At 43.2% G+C, this 23,037-nt stretch overlaps 1 protein-coding gene across 1 annotated transcript in view; it reads left to right on the plus strand.

The window, feature by feature from the left end:
• The first annotated feature begins 5,263 nt into the window (after positions 1-5,263).
• The window catches only part of nsmfb (NMDA receptor synaptonuclear signaling and neuronal migration factor b), a 46,791-nt gene continuing 29,017 nt past the window's right edge, over positions 5,264-23,037 (plus strand). Inside the window, exons 1-5 of the mRNA XM_014171028.3 lie at positions 5,264-5,758; positions 15,477-15,538; positions 16,027-16,809; positions 18,502-18,574; positions 19,584-19,589. Of these exons, the coding sequence (XP_014026503.1) occupies positions 5,688-5,758; positions 15,477-15,538; positions 16,027-16,809; positions 18,502-18,574; positions 19,584-19,589 (995 nt within the window). The 5' untranslated portion in view covers positions 5,264-5,687. The remainder of the gene's footprint in view (positions 5,759-15,476; positions 15,539-16,026; positions 16,810-18,501; positions 18,575-19,583; positions 19,590-23,037) is intronic.

The following is a 23,037-nucleotide window of genomic DNA, read 5'->3' on the forward strand; positions in this document are numbered from 1 at the left end:
CACCATCATATGGTTTTGCCACACATTTGAATATAATTTGACGTTAACAGTTGCTCAATTGAATCTGTAATTGGCTTTGCATCAAAACCCCTTAGCTTGTTACTGCCAAAAAAACGCTTGAACACCCTCTGGAGTCACATACCTAACACAGACTGCCAACTGTTCAATGTGTTTGACCCTGGCTTCATCTGCCATTACTGCAAGCATTTTAGATTCCTTAATTTTCTTGACAATTGTTACTGTTATTTTGTTGTGAGCAGTACCCAACCATTTCATTTTGTGAAGTTGGAGAGAGGTAGGGCCTGTGGGATGATGGATTTTACAACTGAAGAAAAGGGTTAAATACTTTGAAGAATTTCATAACCTCAAGGAAATGACCTCGATTGCTACTTGTTTCTGCTTCGTTATTACCACGGGATGGTTTGTTTACAGAGGAGAATTGCTATTGCTACTAGTCTTCTAAGATTTTTATCTATTTATTTCACCTTTATTTAACCAGGTAGGCAAGTTGAGAACAAGTTCTCATTTACAACTGCGACCTGGCCAAGATAAAGCAAAGCAGTTCGACACATATAACAACACAGAGTTACACATGGAGTAAAACAAACATACAGTCAATAATACAGTAGAAAAACAAGTCTATATACAATGTGAGCAAATGAGGTGAGATAAGGGAGGTAAAGGCAATAAATAGGCCATGGTGGCGAAGTAAATACAATATAGCAATTAAAACACTGGAATGGTAGATTTGACAGATGAGTGTGCAAAGTAGAAATACTGGGGTGCAAAGGAGCAAAATAAATAAATACAGTAGGTGAAGAGGTAGTTGTTTTGGCTATTTATAGATGGGCTATGTACAGGTGCAGTGATCTGTGAGCTGCTCTGACAGCTGGTGCTTAAAGCTAGTGAGGGAGATAAGTGTTTCCAGTTTCAGAGATTTTTGTAGTTCGTTCCAGTCATTGGCAGCAGAGAACTGGAAGGAGAGGCGGCCGAAGGAGGAATTGGCTTTGGGGGTGACCAGAGAGATATACCTGCTGGAACGCGTGCTACGGGTGGGTGCAGCTATGGTGACCAGCGAGCAGAGATAAGGCGGGACTTTACCTAGCAGGGTCTTGTAGATGACCTGGAGCCAGTGGGTTTGGCGACGAGTATGAAGCGAGGGCCAGCCAACGAGAGCGTACAGGTCGCAGTGGTGGGTAGTATATGGGGCTTTGGTGACAAAACGGATGGCACTGTGATACACTGCATCCAATTTGTTGAGTAGGGTGTTGGAGGCTATTTTGTAAATGACATCGCCGAAGTCGGGGATAGATATTCTCCTCTTTCTGTTTTTCGTTGAAATTTGCGACTTGTAACTGTTCTGCTATGTTTCCATGTGTAGCGCAGGCAGTGTAGTATTGCCATGAAAGCACATTTTTTGTGTGTGAGGATTTGCCCTCATGTTCATGGAAAGTGTCCAGAGCACTCTTCCAATTTTGGCATCTGGTGGTTATTAAACAATCTCTTTCCTTTCCCAAATTGGCGACATGCAAAGCAAAACGCATCATTTGTGCTAACAGAATATTCCAGCCAATGAAAAATTTGGTACCAGCTTTATTGGAAAGCTCTTTTCTGCAATCCAAATTGCTGCTGCGGATAGTGGGCAAGTTTAACTTGACTTGGACCTGTTTGCTTAACACCCAAATCATCTGGCCCTTGCTGCTTTGGTCCTTGCCATATGTGTTCTCTCTCCCTCTGTTCTCCTGAACGCTCCTCTGTCTGTCTTGTGTGGGCCTCCCCTCGCTCTCCCTATGGTTCTTCTGTGTTCTCCTCTCTCTGTCCTGTCTGCTCCACTCTCTCACTCCCCTCTCTTCCTTGCTATCTGAAGTTCTGCTTTACTCTATCCCCTATATTATTACAGAGACAGAATAATATCAGTGCCTTAGCAATATGGCGTAAACCCTCACACACATGCGCGCACCACACACACACACACACACACACACACACACACACACACACAATATGAACAACAAATAATATGTTTACCTGAATTGAGCTAAAGTAAAGGTCACATCTGGGACCATTTCTGTTCCTTAAAATAATAGCAGTTCACTCAAACTTAAGCCTGATTCAACTCTCATATTTGGACAGTAATTGATTAGACAGTAATTGATTAGTTAAGTGATGCTTTTCAGGTGGTGAACAGAGCTCCAGCAGATGGATTCAGTGTTCACAACATTTGCTGGGTAGTCCCTAGTTAGCTAGCTTTTGAGTCAACATGTAAATTACTCAAATCTGGCTTATCATGGGCTAACAAAACACATCGTTTTTTTTAATCAAAATGAACTATAGTAGTAGCAAGCTAACAAAGTTTACCTCCGGTTCTCCTTCTCAACTTTGCGCTCTCTCCTTCAGAAAATGAATAGTCGCCTGCACGCGACGAAATATAATTTCTTTGGAGGAATAAAACATGACTTTGGAAAACGACTTTGACCCCGCCTCCTAAAGTGCCACTATACACAGAGATGCTGGTTTTAGGCAGCTCTAAAAAGGCAGGGCAGGCTGGGGCTCATGATTGGAGTCTTCATTGTAGTGTGTAACGCAGTGTAGCCTAGTTTGTTTTACACCATCCCAGCAGCGCAAAAGACTCGAGGCTGAGCTAAAATCATTCGGGGCTAAAGCCCTGAAAGCCCGGGTCTGGTGATGTCACTGCTTGTAGGTCTGGGCAAACAGAAGAGTACCCACCATGCTTACCAAGGCACCTTTTACTAAAGCAATAAAGGGGTACTCTTCTCTCTGATGGTCTAGCAACCATTTTGATAATTTATAAAGCCCTAAAAACAAAACAAAAAAAGACCTAAACCTCTCCCCTAAAGCCAATTCCGTCCCTGGCTAATTTTGGGGTCTGAAACGTTCTCACTATCTGCCCATTGCACTCACAGACACACCCACAGGCCATTGTCTTAACTATTCATATTTGGGCTGCAAATCTGACGAGGACCCACTAGTGCTCTAAGCATGTTTTCGTTATCTAGCATCTCCACATGGAACTGTGAAAAAACATTGACAAAACTTCAGCAGGCATGTCAAAAAAAGAATCACACAGACGTTTCAGCGTCAACTTCCTTCAGAGTGTGTAACTGAACCATACTTCCCCTGCTTCTCTACCCATCCCCACACCCCTTGGTCTCTGTCTGAGATAATGAAGCAGGTGGGAAGTCTCTGATGTACTCAGTAGCAGTCAGTCCTGTAGATCCAAAGATAAAGACTGCCTCCCAAATGTCACCCTTTCCCCTAGTGCATTACTATGGGCCCTGGTCAGAAGTAGTACACTATGTAGGGAACAGGGTGCCATTTGGTAATCACACACATATATATTTTTTATGTTGCTCAGATGGTGGTGGAGAATAGACTGCTCCATGCTTACAATGCTGTATACTGTATGTAAAGATGCTGTAGCTTTTAGCCAGGCGGCTCTGTTGGAGTCATGTGTGGCAAGTGAATTGAAGCTCTGAACTGACACAATAAAGCTATATACCAATCCCATTGTCTCATAGAATACACCGAAGGCACATTGAAGAACACTCTTATCTTTTTCTCCAAAATGTCTTCATATTTGTCCATTGCAAACCAATTATAGCCCTTCATCCAGGTCCTCCTATCTCTCTCTCCAACTCTTTTCACCCACCACCTCTATGGCCTACCTACGATGACTTCCTTGTGCATCAGCTGTGTTAGAATAAGGGCTGTGCCCCAAATGGCACCATATTCCCTATATAGTGCCCTAGTCAAAAGTAGTGCACTATATAGGGAATAGGGTGCCATTTGGGATAGAAAGTGTAAAAAGAGACACAGTCAGGCAGGAATGTTATCTGGTGTGAAAGATTCCCTATAGCAGCCATTCAGGTCCTGTCTGAGTCAGTCAGCTGTACCCCTGCTGCTAATGCTGTCGAAGAATCTGGACATCCTTCCTAACAAAGGTTCTAGGGTGCGTGCCAAATGCACCCTATTCCCTATATTCCCTACACTGACCAGGGCCCCTTTATAGTGGACTACTTTTGACCAAGGCCCCTTAGATGCCATTTCGGACACAGACAATGACAAAAGTTCAGGATTCTTATGCTTGAGAATCTCTACTTCGTATTGTTTGGGGTGAAAAGATTGTAAATTGATTGCACTGCAGTTGTCACAGTCTGCGTTTCTGTCATAGACGCTGTCCGTGGTGCTGAAAGAGCTGTTGTTGTGGCAAGAGGAGTAGGAGTTGTCAATGGCGCTGAAATAGCTGTTGGCGCTTGGGGTGTTGTCCACAGCACTAAACCACATCTGTCAACAGAATTTGGTCAGAAGGAGGGTATGCTTCGTCAATGATGTCACCTCTGTACATACTGTGTTGATGACGATGACAAGGTAACCAAGATGGGTGATTCAGGCCTTGCTTTGAGACAAGGGCTGACTTACTTCATCTTTAGAAATAATAATTTTGCTAGTAGCCTACCCACAGTTTACTGGTTCACTGTAAAGAGGCTATCGTGAATTTGACAGTAGCTTACAGGCAGCTCAGTGGCAAGTAAAAATCTGTATTTCATATTACAGTACACCTACTGTAATGTAAATATGGTATCAAAGCAAGTACTGTGTAGTGACACACAGTACAATACCAGAAAATTGACTGTGTTATACTATAAAAAAGTAAATACTACCGTAACCGGAATGAATGAATGAAATTCATTGCAGGGTTTGTATTTCAGAGTATTATATTGGTGCAAGCAGGTTGGCTTCTAGGTAAATGTTTACACATTACAGCATATTAATGAAAATGTGTTGTTTTATATCACTTGCACTTCTAATGGCCTAACAAAGGCATCCAAACTAGCAGCGACTACAGGGTAAAACAGACCAAAAGGACATGGAAAAGTGCTTAACCATTTAAGGTTTAAGACTTGCTGCCACTCCAATCTGTTCCCTTATACATGTTACATTGATGGGGCACTATAACACCATAGGAGTTCAATTGGTATGGCATTCTCCCTCACGGGTGCAACAAATATTGCTTCTTACAAGGCAGTCCTCAAAATACTGCATGTCAAGAAACTAACTGATTCAACTGAAGCGTGGTCGTCACTAGTTACCACAACCACAAAGTCATAAACCCCGCCTATTTCTACAATTTCTCTTCTTAAAATCTGATTTTAAACCTAACCTTAACCCTAACTTTAACCACACTGCTAACATTATCCCTAACACAAATCTTAAATTAAGGGGAAAAAGCTAAACATTTTGGGGGGAATTTGTACGATATAGCCAATTTTGACTTGGTCGTTTTAACTAGTGGAAACCTTTTCACCACTAGTGGGTGTATGATAAAGGAGTACAGCACGAGGGGCACGCAAGCAACCGCGCGCTACGAGCCGGGCACGTTTTCTGCTCTCTGAGTCACCAGCGCTGTTGTTGCGCTCGCAGTCACACACCACAAGCTTTCCATAGTTACCAAGAGATTTTTGTTTTAGATTGAACGTAATTAAGTAGGCTATGAAATTACAAAACTGGTTCTTTTTTTTTTTACAACTCAGGGTAAAGGGGGAGTTTTCCCATTTGCCGTGGTTCCGCTTTACCTCCGTGTTTTCAACGAGCTTTTATTTCCTTCATATCTGATCGCCCATCAGTGTAATGGTCTGGCTTTTTTCTCGTGTCGTTTCCACTTCAGCATGGGAACTGCAGTGTCCAAAAGGAAGACTTTAAGGAACGATGCAATATCTTCTGTGACCGCAAAAGTTAGGTGAGTGCCTGGCCGGGGGCTCCTCCAAAGCTGGCAGGGTCTAACCAGGTGCATGTTGCGGCGCTGATAACTGTTGGAGTAGCGGTGTTGGTGAATAGCGACTCTGCTTTATTGTTCAAGCAGTAATTCCAAACGAACTAAACACATTTTATAAACCTATATTACAATGATATATCAACGATAGCCTATCAAATGTGTTTCACTGTTTGCTGTTGTGGGGTTGTGTGATCAAATATCTGCTTTGCAAAAGTATTTGCAATTATTTATTTCATTTCATGGAGAAATCTGCTATCATATCAAGCCCATCATTTATATTCCTCGAATGTATTTTGTTTTTATTGGGCTAGCTACAATGATAATGGCTTTTATCAAGTCATTGGACAGCCATGAGAATTTGTAACAGATATGCTTTGAGCAATAAGAGTTAGTAAAACGACCGAGACATTTATTTGTAGGCTACACTCCTTATTCGGGCGATTTTGCAACTGTGTTAAGAAAAAAGTGTTTTCTTTTACACATATAAGTTGACACTAAAATAAGCTTAAACGTTTTGTTCATTTTTCAAATATGTCATTTTCAAAAGTCTTTTATTCCTGTGTTCCACTGTTTCGCATTGAGAAGGCAATTGTCCCACACCCTGACCTTTGATCTTCTGCTATGTATTTCAACATGAAAATGATGATAATTTGTAAATATTTAATTCACCTGGTTAGAAAAGGAGTCAAATAAATGAAAGCTATAGAGATTTGTTATGTGTCATAAGTCCTAAATATATATATTTTTTCTACAACATACAGTTGTCCCACAATTTTATGTCATTACCATTACTCTGAGCAAAATGATACATTATAGTGCTTTTATCTTAAGTCACACATGAACTGGGAACTGACCTTGGAGAACAAGGATATGCCATGGAGAGTGTATTATATTATGTCTCCATCTTCAAGAAAAGTCACTTTGAATATGTCAAGATCCGAGCATATTCTGAGTCATTACAGCAAAGGCTCTAACTCATCTAGATGATCCTCTATTTGAAAGAAAACGTTTCATTATGTTGTGGTTGGAATTTATCAAATGATAGCTGATCATATATAACCAAGTAAACCTCATGGCCTGGCAGGTAAATTCATAAATGTTGCAAATTGTCATTACCAACACTGTCATTACCACCACAAAATGTGTCGGTAATGACGATTTCCAGATTATTACCATTACAAAGTATTTGTATACCCCTGCTCAATAGTGCTTAGTAAATGATATTTTACTGTCTTTGTAGCAATCAATGATATTTTAGATATCGATTTCCACTCACTTATTTTAAACAACTAATGCAATGTATTACTGCCACACGGTCATTACCACCTTAATGTACACATATTTCTTAAGAAAAAATACATGTAAACATGAAATATCACACATCTGTCTACATCAAGTAGTTGTTCCCAATATAACTAATGTAAAAATTATATAATAATTTGAACAATAAATTACATTGTTGATGGTAGCCTCCGTGCAGGTATACAAGCACAGCCAGCAAAGGCCCATATTTATAGATTAAGGTATTAAAATAATTATTTATAAATGTGGTGGTACCAAATCCCATAGATAGATAAACCAAATAATCCAAAAACCCATGATGTTTTTCAATCAGTTTTAAACTAAAATGGAATGTTTTACAATGCAGTGGTAATGACATGTGCAGAGGGAAACAGAGGAAAATTGAGTAAAGTCCATGTATTGTCAAATAAAATGGTCACAGGCATTACCAGTTTATGGTTCCTGACAAAATGAAAAAATTATTTCTGTTAATGCGTTTAAAAAAAAAAAAAACATGTTACATATGCCCATAATTGCAAAATCACCCATTTATCTACTGTAGGCTATTGTGTTGTAACTCAAGCAGTACCCTTTGTACTATCAAGCTTCTTAATGCCCATTAGCCAAGATGGGGTAATGGTATTTAACATATTTTGATTATTTACACTCCTAGAAAAAAGGGTTACAAAGGGTTATTTGCACAGGGATAGGCTTCTACCAATAACCGTTTTGATCTGAAGAACCCATTTTGGAAGACAATGGTTCTTTGTAAGGAAAAGGGTTCTACCTAGAACATTTTACATCCTAAGAACCGTTTTTGGAAGAAAGGGTTATTTGATGATTATTTTGGCAGGCAAGAAGGATTGTTTGGAAGGCAAGAAGGGTTCTACATAGAAGCATTTATCATATTTCCCAGCATGCTCTAGTGCAGGGTGATTTTCAGAATTGTTTTTAATATCTGTGTTTTTGCATGTACATTGATTGATTCATTTTATGCTACACAAAGATAAATAGCATATCTTTTTTCAAAACTAATCAAATTTGTTCGTAGTATAGATGATTGAGGTAGTCTCAGTATTCAGTCTTCTCTACCCTGGCAATCATTCTGTATGCAGGTTGCGGGTGTTTAAAAATTCCACTTGTTGGATATCCTAACTCTGTCTGGATTCCAATAGGAATTTCACATCCCTTTGCAAGCCAGCATAATGTGATTTGCAGGCCTGATGTGGCCTCTAAACCAAGAGTTTCCTAACACCACTGTGTTATGGGTATAACTTGGCCCTCAAAGAAAGGCATTATGATATATGTAATGTATTGTCAGAAATAATTTTAAATTAAAGGCTAATAAGGCTGGTGGAACCATTCATAGAGGTTTCTAGGAAGAACCTTTATATGATAAAATTGTTATTGGTAGAACCCTTCATATCATATAGGGTTCTAGGCAGAACCCGTCATAAAGGGTTCTAGGTAGAACCATATACAGGGGGTTCTATGTAGAACCCTACATAAAGGGTTCTAGGGTGCTAGGTAGAAGCAAAGGCTTCTAGCTAGCACCAAAAAGGGTTCACCTATGGGAACAAGCTGAAGAACCCTATATGTGTGAGTGTGTGATCTGATATGAAAAGGCATATGAAATGCTACCAATCAACTGCACACAGAATTGAATCCTAAACCCTTGATTTCTAAATGGCATATAGCATGTAGACAACAACACATTTCTAAAAAGTTTCCATAATTTTTAAGCTTTCCAACCAACAGGCTCTGGCATCTATGGTGTGCCAGAAAATGTATTTTACACGCCCTCCTTCTTTATATCTCTCTCTCTCTCTCTCTCTCTCTCTCTCTCTCTCTCTCTCTCTCTCTGTCGCTCTCTCTCTCTCTCTCTCTCTCTCTCACACACACATCACAGAGTGAAACATACTGACCTTTACATCCACTTATACAGCCTCAACCACTTACACACACACACTTTTTTATTCTCTTTCTGTTACGCTCTGTCATACACACACTCACTCTATCTAGGCTACCCTCCCTCTTGGGGCGGCAGGGTAGCCTAGTGGTTAGAGCGTTGGACTAGTAACCAAAAGGTTGCAAGTTCAAATCCCCGAGCTGACAAGGTTGTCGTTCTGCCCCTGAACAGGCAGTTAACCCACTGCTCCTAGGCCGTCATTGAAAATAAGAATTTGTTCTTAACTAGTTAAATAAAGGTCAAATAAAAATCTATCTCCCTCTCTCTCACATACCTGCACACACAATCTCTTTCTGTCTCACACACTCTCCCCTTCTCTGTTTCTCATCTTAGTCTTTCTGTCTCTCTAACACACACTGTCAATCAAACTGATCACATTATCAAAGACACATATTATTTGACTGAAGCCCATGAGCTGTGTTTTCCACTTTTTCTATGACAGATTTCGAGACGTGTTCCAGACTCTTCAGAAAGCAATCACCCTTAACTTTAGTGTTCACTTTAAACACTATGATGGTATAATTTCCATGAGTTATGGACTTTTTTTTTTACCAACCTGTAGATAGACTATAAAATCCATCAATGTAATGGTGGTGTGGTTTTACATCACTTCTGCCTCAGAATCACAATCACTGGCTGATTGATCTCCAGCGCCAGCGACTAAACATTGAAGGTCACTATTTCCATGTAGCAAACATGGACATGGACCAACTTGTTCTGACAATTACCCCGTGTTACCCAGGACATATCTTACGACATATCTTATTTACTGCTAGAATAAAGGTAAAATGGGTAACAAGGTAAGGACACAGACAGGATACAGTCTACTTCTTTATTCTGGTATGTTCTATTATTCATCTTGCATGGCTGGACTGGACGGTCGCTGGACACAGGACTGAGGGTGGTTTCAGCCAAGAGGTATATTTATGCCCTCAATGTAAATGGACTGATATCTGTACCTGAAAATACACTGGAACAAAATATTGATGTATCTGGCCTGGTAACATTAGAATAAGTGTATACTTGGCTACACTGGGTATTTTAGTAGAATTAGGAGGACAATTATTGCAGATGGATTGAAGTTAGCTTTCTCTGGCTATGCAAGTCAATAGAACTCCAGAAGTCTTGACGAAATTGTTTCATCTGTTGTACAATGTCATTTCATGACTACTCATCATACCAGGCAGAATGTATTGTGTGGCCACTTGCAGAGCAGTGCTGGCCAGTGACTGTATTGCTGAACACAGCAGAGAGAGCACAGTGGAGGTTCGCTCTATTACAGTCACGATTAGCCCTTTCTGGTTATTACAGCGCATCTTGGCTTCTCTCCTAATTATTCGACATCCACATTACAGGCCTGAAACGCATCTGGTGCCATGGCATTGAAATGAGGAATAGCTGGTTCAGCAGCCTCTTGGTGTATTCCATTAGGATATTGTACATTGGCGTTGGGGTGGCTGTGTCCAAACTGGCACCTTATTCCCTATATAGTCAACGACTTTTGACTAGAGCCCTTTAGTCAAAAGTAGCACACTACGTAGGGACTAGGGTGCCAGTTCGGACGCAATCTTTGTATTACACAGTCACACGCTGCCCTAGTGCTGAACCGACAGCCATTTCTGACAGAGAGGTAATTGTCTGCCTGACACCTAGTATTTATTGTCTGAATCTCAGGCCATCTCAGTACTAATGTATCTTAATTAATCCACCAGCCTTTTCACCCAACCTGTGTTCAATTTTCTCTCTGTGCTCTTAGGCAGTCAGAGGGACACAGAGCGATATCCAGAGAGGACAAATACTTTAGATTAGGGCTCCCAGATGATAATAGAGTGGGTGCTCTCTCTCTCTCTCACTCTCACTTCCAATCACCCCCCTCTCTGTATGGCAGGGATTACAGTGCAGAGGGGATGTATCTGTGGTATCTGGCTGCTGTAATTACTCTGAGTACAGCCTGTAGAGGGAGCCTGGACTGGAATTGCACAGGGAGACAGTGATACTGTACAGTGGAGGCTGCCTGGCCCTCAGTGATCTGAGTAATTACACCCATGTTACTGTTGCGCCAACGGCAGACGGAACAGCCGAATGGAACGCGGGACACAGCGGGTCAGAAACTAACACTGCACACTCAGCGGCTGGCCCGGGCTACGGCGTTCGCGCTCAGCATAACTCATCATGTTATGCAAAGTAGGGCTGAGGTTGCGTTCCAAATGGCACCCTGTTCCCAATAGAGGCCCTGGTCAAACCTAGTGCACTATGTAGGGAACATGGTGCCGTAGGCTGAGACTGTCTGCATGTGGTCAAAATACTGATTAAGCTTACTTGGCGTTAACTACCCAGTGATTTCCTACATTTGTTGTTGTTGTTTAATCCAATTACGAAGCAATCATTTTTACGGACTCTGATAAACATCAATTTAATCACCTAAGAACCGCAGTGCAGAGAGTGAAACGGAGAAAGCGGCCAGCAGGTACTTAGATGGCCTGCCAAATTAGAGATTTCAATTTGAGAGAGAGAGAGAGAGAGAGAGAGAGGAGAGACAGAGAGAGAGAGAGAGAGAGAGACAGAGAGAGAGACAGAGAGAGAGAGACAGAGAGAGAGAGAGAGAGAGAGAGAGAGAGAGAGACAGAGAGAGAGAGAGAGAGAGAGAGAGAGAGAGAGAGAAATTAATTGAGGACAAGAAACTAAGTGGCCAACTTGATATTTCTTGTGTCATCTTGTCATTTCACTCAATTGGATGTATTTGTATTGGAGAGAGAACAGAGTCGAGAAGAGAAGGCGAGAGAGAGAGGGACTGAGGGAATTATAGCGAAAGGCGAGAGAGAGGGGGGGAGGGAGAGAGAGAGGGAAGGTAAGAAAGATGGGGAGAGGGAGATACATAGGGTGTCTCATAAAGAGGTCATCCTCTCAGTTAGGAGATCTGTGATGAGATTCAGTGGCTGAGCAGGAACACTCTGTGCCCCTCTTTCCCAAATGACTCTAACACATTATAAAAGAGCCCGGTTTGGTGTCGATGAGACACCCAGTAACTGGGCTATACTCATGATTTCACTAAGACACCCAGGGCCAGAACACCAAAGGCTGGCTTTTTGACACAGATAGGGGAAAGAGGCTTCAGACAGTGACTTCAGGCACTACCTCATTGAGCTGAACTTTTCTTTCTTCATGTCTAAGGGCCAGGATTCCTTCCTGATTACCTGATGAGGAACAACTCTGGGCTTATAACTAGGGCCTGTAGTTTTTCCTGGTCAGGTTACCCTACTCATGTCCTCTATTAAGGCCCCAATGCATTTTGTCGTCACAGCCCTCTGCATACACATCAGTATAATGTATTTACATTGCACCACACCACTGTATGCTTGAGTGTGTTTACTTCCCTATACATTACAGCACCACAGACAAAAACAAAGGCATTTGCTCTGCTTTCACAGAACATGCAATTTGGGTTTACATCACTTTTCTTAAATAATCTTCTCCACTTTCTTACTTCAATATGCATGATTGCAATCCAAGGTGAGCTAGGAACAGGGCGATATCAGTTGGTGTTGTATTGGACCTTTGTAGTGCCACAAAGAGATTGGCTCCATGCCACAAGCTAGTTTGTCCTCTGGAAGTGGTTGTTGTGAATGTGTTTTGTCATCCCATTACCTTTTACACACATCCCTTTAGAATGTGTATAGGAAGGAGTGGAGCCAGAGAGATAAGGGATGATAGCATTCTCTCCTCTCCCTCTCTCTATCAGTTACTGGGACTTTTCAGGGCAGGTTGTTGTTTATTGGGATGAAGCGATTTCCACTAGATGTGCCAGCTGCAGAGTCAAAATTAGCTAGCCTATATATCGGAAACATTTATGAAAACACAAATTAGCTTTTTGGTCTTCGTTTAAGGTTAGGTTAGGCTTAAGGTTAGCAGTAAGGTTAAGGTTAGGCATAAGGTTAGCAGTGTGGTTAAGGTTAGTGTTAAGCATAAGGTTAGCAGTGTGGTTAAGGTTAGGCATAAAATTAGCAGTGTGGTAAGGGTTAGGCATAACATTAGCAGTGTGGTTAGGGTTAGGCATAAGGTTAGCAGTGTGGTGAGGGTTAGGCATACGGTTAGCAGTGTGGTTAAGGTTAGGGTTAGGCATAAGGTTAGCAGTGCGGTTAAGGTTAGGCATAAGGTTAGCAGTGTGGTTAAGGTTAAGGTTAGCAGTGTGGTTAAGGTTAGGCATAAGGTTAGCAGTGTGGTTAGGGTTAGGCATAAGGTTAGCAGTGTGGTTAAGGTTAGGGTTAGACATAAGGTTAGCAGTGAGGTTAGGGTTAGGCATAAGGTTAGCAGTGTGGTTACGGTTAGTGTTAAGCATAAGGTTAGCAGTGTGGTTAGGGTTAGTCATAAGGTTAGCAGTGCGGTTAAGGTTAGGCATAAGGTTAGCAGTGTGGTTAAGGTTAAGTGAGGTTTAAAATCTGATTTTATGACTTTGTGCCTGTGCCAGCTAGTGATTACAGAGCTGCCACCAGTACATGAGTCATCCCAATAAATGCCAACCTGCTTTTCAGGGAGAGAGCTGCTACACGTGCTGCCTCATATTTAATTAGTTTGAGTGTGTGTGTTGTAGCAGGGAGAGGGCCGTGGCTACAACAACAAAGCAATCCCATTTCATAGCAGCATCCCCCGGAGATGTGTACAGACTGCACAACGCCAACAAGCACCACTGACTGGGGGGAGGATTATAGCCCTGTGTATCTATGTAGGTGTGTGTGTGTGTGTGTGTGTGTGTGTGTGTGTGTGTGTGTGTGTGTGTGTGTGTGTGTGTGTGTGTGTAGGTGTGTGTGTGTGTGCTCGCACGCATGCGTGTCATATGTGTGTAAATATGTGCGCACATGCTCTACTTGTGTTAGCCTATATCCTCTGTGTCTCTTATGTGCAGTCTGCATAGCTATGTGGGCGTGCTTAGAAATGTGTTTGTAGAAATGTGTTTGCGTTTGAGAGTTTATCTAATTACCAGTATTAAACCACTTCGTACTGCTGGCCATGTTTTTTTTCCTGTTGCCAATTTAAGAGAGCAAGAACAATAGCTCTAGCCACTAAATAAAATATTTCCACATTTAAGGGAAAGGATTTCAAAAAAATGTATGTTGAAGAATTAAAATTAAATGTATGGTAATATTTCATAACCCACCCTATTAGGTTTTAAGTATTCATAAAGATGTTCCGAATGAAATCCTTTGTCAGAGGGTTGGTCATGGAGTCGCAGATTGTGCAGGCTTTTGTTCCTGCCCAGCACTTAAAACCTGACTCAACAATGGTCTTGATTGTTAGTTCAATCTGGTAGTTTAGCACTGAGCTGGAATAAAAAGTCTGCACAGTTTACAGCCTTCACATGACCATGTCTGAAGGACTGTTCAGATTCCAAGTTGGCCAGTTGGAAGGGAAACGTACGCCTCTGTTTGTGTCCCAAATGGCACCCTACTCCCTATATAGGTCCACTACCTCTGACCAAAGCCCCGTGGCCCCTGGTGAAAAGTAGTGCGCTGTTAGGAAATACTGTAGGGTGCCATATGGAAGACACATTTGTCACAAAAGTCTAAAACCGAATGAAATGACCATGCTACTGGGTGTGGTACAGTACATGGCAGATTGCATTAGGTAGTATTAAACCTGGAGAAGAGAATTGCACGCGGCTTTTGTTTCATATTGCAAATCTATCCCCAGACCCACGCTAGGAAACCGTAGGGGAGATTGAATTTGTGACATGTGAAAGGAGTGCTTTTAAGTTTTATGAAGGTAACGATTGAATTCATGTACATGCTCAGCCTCCCACATCCCTCTTCTAACTCTCCTTGCCCAGTGCTCCCCACGCGACTACGTGTGTTTGTGTGTGTGCATTTATGTGTGTGTCTGTGCTTGTCTGTGTGTGTGTGTATTTGTGTATATGTGTGTGCAGGTGTGAGGAATCATATCAAACCTGTCTGGAACACTGCAAATTGGATTTCACCTTCTGTAGGAGAGAATAATGGCCACTGTGTCGAACACGTACCATGAACATTTTTGCGATGTATAGATAGACTAGCAGCGTGAAGTGACCTTCTCGAGTAGTTTCGGCTTAAGAAGACAGTTCCATAGGGAAATCAGAGTAAAGCCAAGTCAATAAGACAAATGTTCAGGTTAATCAATGATTGCGCAAGACGATCATAGAACATTGCTTGCGTCGCAAATGGAACCCTATTCCCTATTAAAGCGCACTACTTTTAACCAGAACCCTATGGGCCCTGGTCAAAAGTAGTACACGATAGGGAATCTGAAGCTATTTGGGACGTAGCTCGCTACTGAGTAGGAGACGCCTTGGAATAGTGAATCACTCTCAGTTGGAGTTAGCAGGAAGGCTCACGGTGAGAGGCAGGCAGGCAGGCTGCCAGTGATCCAGTGCTAATCAGTGTTGTGTTGTGCTTCTTTTTGCAGAGCAGCCAGAGCTTTTGGAGATTACCTGTCTCACGCACACCCTGAGAACCGGGCCGGCTCAGGTAGGCAACCTCTTCACCTGTGCCCAGCCTCATTTGGTATCCTACATCACAACCTCATCTAGTACATTCCAGAGCTTTCCTCGTTACATGGCTTGACATTTCCTAGGACTTTCCTCATCACGGCTTCATCTTTCGTGTAACTTTCCACATCACTCGGCCTTCCGCTCATCTCACTGTATAGCAGTTAGAAGCAGAGAATGCTCTGAAAATTTGACCACATTATATCTGGCATATTTGACTGTGAGAGGGTGTATCTTCCCAAGGCACAGGACTGGGCAAGTCTGCCAAACCCCTTCTATCCTTCAACTTATCCTCTCAAAATCCCTCCCAATTCCCCTTCTCCGTCATCCATCTCTTCACATCTCATTCCCCCTCTCATCTCCCAAAAGCTTTCTTGGCTCCCTGATGTTTGCTCAAATGTTGCCAAGGCCTTGAGAGCACAAGACGAACAGCTCATCACCCCCCCCCCCCCCCCCCTCTCTCTCCAGATCACCTGCTGTCTGATACCTTTATCGGCCAAGACACAGACTCCCCTGACCTCAGTCGTCTCCACAACAACCTGCACCCTCAGAATCAGCCCCAGGCCCACAGTCTCCAGTCACAGCCCAGCACCCTGGATCCCCAGCCCAGCAGTCTCCAGCCCCAGCCCAGCACCCTGCAGCCAGACAGTTTGCAGCCCACAGGACCCTCCAAGCGCAGGCTCTCAGCAGGGCTCTCAGCGGAGCGCAGCTTCTCCTTTGAGGAGCAGCAGCCGCCTCCCAGGTCCACTGAGGGAAGTCTGACGGGCCTGAAGCCAGCTGCCCAGCGGGTCTACACCATCACCAGGGAGGGAGGCATGCTAGGGGGCCGAGGCAGCGAGGAGAGCCTGGAGCTGGAGGTGCTGAAGCAGCCCCTGTCCCCTCCTCCCTCCTCCAACCAGCCCTCGTACTCTAATCCACAACCACCAGGCAGCAAATACCAACGCGGCGGCGGTGGTGGCAACCATCACCGTGGCAACCATGACCATGGCCCACAGAACCACAGGTCCCAGTCCCAGCCCCTGCAGAGCTCGGGGAGCGCCCATAACATCCGGGACTGGGGGGTGCGGAGGGGGGGCTCGCGGGAGGACTGCACCCCAGAGTGTGTGACCTGCATCAGGGCCCCATGTCAGAGCCAGCGCTCCATGGATCTGGAGACGTCCCCGCACGACGGAGGCAAACAAAGGAAGAAGCTGGAGAGGATGTACAGCGAGGACCGAGACAGAGACAGACAAGGCACTGCTGAGGAGAGAGGTGAGGAGGAGGGGGAGGATGGAAGAACGGAGGGGAGATTAATTTGCAACAGAATGTTTTTCTCAAACGCAAAGCACTTGAGGTTGGAATCCGTATCGGTGAAACTGCCATGTACATTTGTAATATTACAACATCAATGATGTTACTTCAAATAGTGGGGCCCACGGAGGTACTGCAGGGGGCCTGCAGCTAAATCTCAATCTCAATCACACCTACTCATTCAAGGGTTTCTCTTTATTTTTACTATAGAATAATAGTGAAGGCATCAAAACTATGAAATAACACATAGGGAATCATGTAGTAACCCAGAAAATTTTAAACAAGTGCAGTCGCAAAAACCATCAAGCACATGATGAAACTGGCTCTCATGAAGACCCAGAGTTACCTGCTGTTACCTGCTGCAGAGGATAAGTTCATTAGAGTTAACTGCACCTCAGATTGCAGCCCAAATAAATGCTTCACAGAGTTCAAGTAACAGACACATCTCAACATCAACAGTTCAGAGGAGACTGTGTGAATCAGGCCTTCATGGTCAAATTGCTGCAATGAAACCACTACTAAAGGACACCAATAAGAAGAAGAGTATGGCCTCCACAATCACCCGACATCAACCCAATTGAGATGGTTTGGGATGAGTTGGACCGCAGAGTGAACTAAAAGCAGCTAACAAGTCCTCAGCATATGTGGGAATTCCTTCAAGGAAAAGCATTCCTCATGAAGCTGGTTGAGATAATTGCAAGAGTGTGCAAAGCTGTCATCAAGGCAAAGGGTGGCTACTTTGAAGAATCTCAAATAGAAAATAGATTTTGATTTGTTTAACATTTGTTTGGTTACTACATGATTCCATATATCTTATTTCATAGTTTTGATGTCTTGACTATTATTCTACAACGTAGAAACTAGTCAAAATAATGAAAAACCCTTGAATGAGTAGGTGTGACCAAACTTTTGACTGGTACTATATAATATATATGTGTGTATATACTGTAAAAATATAAACTGAATGAATATTACTAACAACAGATTAAACACATTTTGGCCAAGGGATCTGTGGAATAAGTGTAGAGTGAGTGATACAATACAATGTAATATTATTAATCTATAATTTATGTTCTTCACCCTGGGTTAACATGGGCCTGGGAGGCTCACAGGGATTTTGATAACCACAGTACACCAATTATAGATTTTTCTTCTTGTATTCCCCAACAATCTTTATTTTTCATAAATCCACTGTATTTTAAGCTTTAAAACACCGACATTTTCTATCTGCCTCATGGAAAAATGTGTAGAATTGCAGGATATTAACGTTAAGCTGCAACATCCCAAAATCTCTGCCCCATGACAAAATGTGTAAAAATTGCAGGAAATTGGCTTGAAAACTGCATCATTTTCTCTACAATGCCAAGAGGCGAGCCTTTAAAATGTTCTTTCCCAGGCCCGAAGACTTGGTTAGAGGGGGTACCTGACTAATTTGCTATCAAAAAAGGGGTCCCAGGCCCCGAAAAAGTTTGAGAACCCCTGGTTTGATAAACAAAAACAATAACAAATCCACCGTGGTGTCCAGTGGCACTGTTTCCCCTAATACGGGTCTCAGCTCTAACATTGTATGAAGCATGGTAACTTCTGAGAGAGAACAACAGTTGAAGTCTTATGTTGTGGGCTAAACTGCTGCTTTGTTTCCTTGGTATGTAGAGGACAACCCTAATAGCTGGTTCCCCAAAGAGAATATGTTCAGCTTCCAGACGGCAACCACAACAATGCAGGCGTGAGTATAGGATACGCCCAGTCCAGATATAGCACACTGCTAACGAACATGACATGGCTTCCTCAAGAGTTCTGTGTTCTCAACACGGATCTAAAGATAGATGAGAGTTCAGAGCGCCTCCCAAATATGCACCGGATTCCCAACAGTATATAGTGCTCTATGAAGGGAAAAGGGTGCCATTTGGGACGTTTCGACTCCTTCACATGGCTCTACCCTGGACACAGTTGGAGGCCAGTAGTTTGAGAGAGGCTCTGTCATGCAGTACAGAAGGGCTAATGACTGTGCAAGGCCTTCAGACCTTGGGCACTGTGTGTTGCATGAGCAGGTTCATTATTCTACACACATACACGCACGAGGCACGCTCTCCCCCCCCCCCCCCACACACACACACACACACACACACACACACACACACACACACACACACACACACACACACACACACACACACACACACACACACACGCTGCTGACTGCTTAATTATCACCTGTCTGGTTGAACTAGTAATTACGGCCCACACACACCCTGCGCTCCCAGGACGCCACTGTCATTCTCCCTGCTCCCTCTCTCACTCCACTCCTCTCCTATCTGGCGTCCCCCTGGATCCCACGCTCTCTCTCTCTCCATCGCTCCCTCTCTGTGCACATCTGCCAACGTCTTTGTTTATTTTTCTTCTCCATCTGTCGCTGTCCCCCCTCCCTCTGCGTCATTTCCCCCCCCCCCTCATACTCCCCATGGAGGCCCTGCACTATATCCCCTATATAGTGCAGTACTTTTGTCCAGGGCCCATAGGGCTCTAGTGAAAAGTAGTGCACTATATAGGGAATAGGGTGCCATTTGTGATGCACACAGTGTCCTTGACTGGAATATCATATGATTGACAGCTAGCTCTCCCAACTGTAAATCTCTCTGTCAAGTTCTTTATTTATTACTAAAGTGTCTTAACTTGTTTCTCCTCTCTTTCCTTCCCTTCCTCCACACGGCCTGCACCAACTCTTGCGCCTACAGTATATCGTGAGTAACTCTCTCTTTCTCTCACTCCTTCTCTGTGCCCCTCAGACAACTCACTGTTAAACTCTTGGCTATGTCTCCCTGTGTGCTATTAACCACTGTATCCTATATCCTTATTAACCCTCTTAACCCCCCCCTGCTGGACTGAGTGTTCAATGTTACGGAAAAACATCACAGTATCCAAAGCTCCAATGAATGAACAATACATATTCTGCACAATAGGTCTAAATTGGTAATAAGTACAGATTGAATTCTAACTATAACAGTATAGCTAGTATTAAATTGTATTAATCTACGGATCAACAAGGCAGAACATAAAAGACACAGTACTGTAGCACAATGAGTCACACTAGAGATGGTAGTGTAGTGTTCTGTTCCTCTGTAGCCAGGGTCATGACTCACACACACACACACACACACACACACACACACACACACGCACACACCCCTCTCCACATTGATGTTGTTTTAAGTTTGGCTTTGTCAGTTCATTCGGTGCAACAAAAGGACAACTGTCTCTTCAAAAGGACGCATTCGGAAGGAACATAGAATTGCCTAGAGCAATATAGGCTGACTGTAGTTACGCAATATTGTATAATACACAAGTGCATAAGTGTAATGAAAAGTACACATTGTAGGTGGTCCAAAGAAAAGGACATTATGCCACTCGTTGTTTTAGTGGTCCCCGTCTAGATAGAAGTACATCCCAACTGACACCCTATTCCATATAGGGCACTACCTTGATCAAAAGTAGAGTACTATAAAGGAAATAGGTTCCCATTTGGGACGCATTGAGAGTGAATAGATTACATTTCATAATTAAGCAATAAGGCACAAGAAACCATGCTATTTGCTGAATACAGTCACAGGTAAATGCTGTTGTTCAGCCCGATGCGAAGCGAAGGGCCAGTCAACCCATTTAACTCTGTATTCTGCACATAGCACGGTCTCGAGTGCCTTATTGCTTCTAAAAAACGGTTACCAACATATATCATGTAAATAAATGACACATTTTCATTAACTTTATCTTGATAATTCAATTCATACTATTTAATTATTCCTTACGAGGAAAGACTCCGGACAGAAACTGGTTGTCAATTTGTTGGGCAATGTTGTTAGGGAAAAACGCCGATTGTTATTTCTATACTTATAACGAACAATTGTTGCTATGCTAGCTAATCTAGCTTGCTAGCCTATAGCTTATTTAGTTATGTCTGCTACCTTTTAAGATGTTTTGTTCACATTAATCTGTACATTGGTGCACCAGGCGACACAGAACACTTTTTTAGTGGATGGCCCATAAATGGCAATGTACAGAGCGTTAGCAGACATAACTAGGCTAGTTGTAGGCTAGCTAGTTATCCAGTTTAGCTAGCATAGTCCCAGTTGTTATTAGATATAACGTTGAACCCCCTCCCGCCTGTGGGGAAAACAACATGTGGTTACCTAGGTTACCCCATTGGCTCACAGCAAAAACTTCACCTTTTTCGAATGCAATTTTCTTGTTGTCTCCTTGTTTTAGTTAATTACAAAGCTAGATTTAAGAAAAGGGAAACACGTTTAAAGATTACTTCTCAACATTGCCTGTTCCCGAGCGTTCTCACTACATAGAAAAACATAATATTGTAGGCATGTGGGTCTTTCCTCATGCCCCTTTTAATGACGGTGCTGTGAGTGACTGCTAGCTAGCTACCAACAGGAACATTAAGCTAGCCAAGACCAACACAAACAAACAGACTATACAGCTACAAGTAGTAAGTGGAGTTACAAACGGACTATACTAAACAAGTTAAATGTAATGTTATTTTAATGTTGGTAACCGTTTTATTAAAGCAATAAAGCACTCGAGACCGTGCGATGTGCTGAATTCTGTCACAGGTAAATGGGTTGACTTCGGGCCAAACAACGCAATTTACTTGTAACTATATTCAGCACATAGCACAGTCTTTTGTGCCTTATTTCTTAATTGTGCACTGTCCAGTATTCATAGAACAGGTTGTGAAGTAATTTGTTTTATAATCCTCATTAGTAGTTATTAGTATATACCACAGCAGTCTAGTTTATGCACAGTAGGCAACACACACACCCACAGACAGCTCTCATCATCTGTCTGACAGGCAGTGATTGACCCCAGTGCGTAGAACATGGATAGCTTCTGTCACACATGATGGTTACTCTTTTTGGCACCCTGTCACAACATATATCCATTTAGGAGGTACAAACACAATTGCTAGTTTCCTGTGTACTTCACCTCTGTGACTCCGTGTCTGTCTGACCTCTGCTCCTCTTGGTCTCTGATTGGTGGCTTGGTGGTATCCTTATGTGTGTGTGTGTGTGTGTGTGTGTGTGTGTGTGTGTGTGTGGTGTGTGTGTGTGTGTGGTGTACAACAAGCACCTGTGCTGCTGGCTCTAACCCACTAGCCACTAACCAGTGCTAACCCTGTGATGGCTAATTCTCTGTGGCGTGGATCCCTGCTCACTAACGCCTTCTAACACTGCACTCACAAACCCAGCCCCTCACTTCTGACCTCTGAGCCCTGACCCCGTTAACACTGTGACGTCCCAGCAGGGCATTCCGGTGCATTGCTGAGAGAAAGAGGAGGAAACGAGAACAGGAGGCAACCTCTACTATAACAGAAACTGAGAGGTACCTTCCATGTCTGACCTGGCTGCCCTACAGTGCTGTAGTGTGGTTTGGCCCCCGCCCCAACAACCCCTGCACAGACACACACGTGCACACCACTAGCGGTTCTGGGGGGGGGCAGTGTGACAACAATTTTGGACCCCCTTGTGGCCCCCCTAAATGTGGAGTATGAAATAATTTTTGCTATCGTTCTTTTTTTACATCCGTTATTAGACAGTGGCAACGCGGAACATGTTCTTTTGCCTGCTAATGCCTGCAATGCAGTGAAGAAAACGTCATGACAACAATAACGTCTAATGTAACTGGCCCCTCTAACAGTACAACTGGCCCCAGCTTGGCCCCCCCAGTTGAAATGGTCTAGAACCGCCACTGGTGCACACACACAGAAACACACACAGACGCAGACGCACAGGCACCCTCTAACATTGTTGTTGTGCCCCCCCCCACACTCACACCCTGTCCGTCAGACCAACTCTAATGATCGACCATGTCTCAGTAGCCTCTCACTGTTTCAGGTAGCGTGACCATACAACACTTTGCCTAAGAGCCAGACAGTTGACTCCAGAAGTCAATAATCATTGGTGTGCGTGATTGTCTGGGTTGCTGTCTGTGCATGGATGGGCTGGCGGTAAAGGAGGAAAGCTAGTGTCTGTCTCACCAACTCAAACCCAGCTCAAAAGTTGCGCACTACAGTATATATGGAATAGGGTTCCATTTGGGAGACAGCCTAGCTGTACCACTGTAGATGGGACCAGGAGCTGGGTTTGCGTTGGTGAGACTGACACTGCTACAACAGCTTGTCAACAT

This window comes from Salmo salar, chromosome 24 (genome assembly GCF_965601325.2).
Source record: "Salmo salar chromosome 24, fSalSal1, whole genome shotgun sequence".
NCBI lineage: Eukaryota > Metazoa > Chordata > Actinopteri > Salmoniformes > Salmonidae > Salmo > Salmo salar.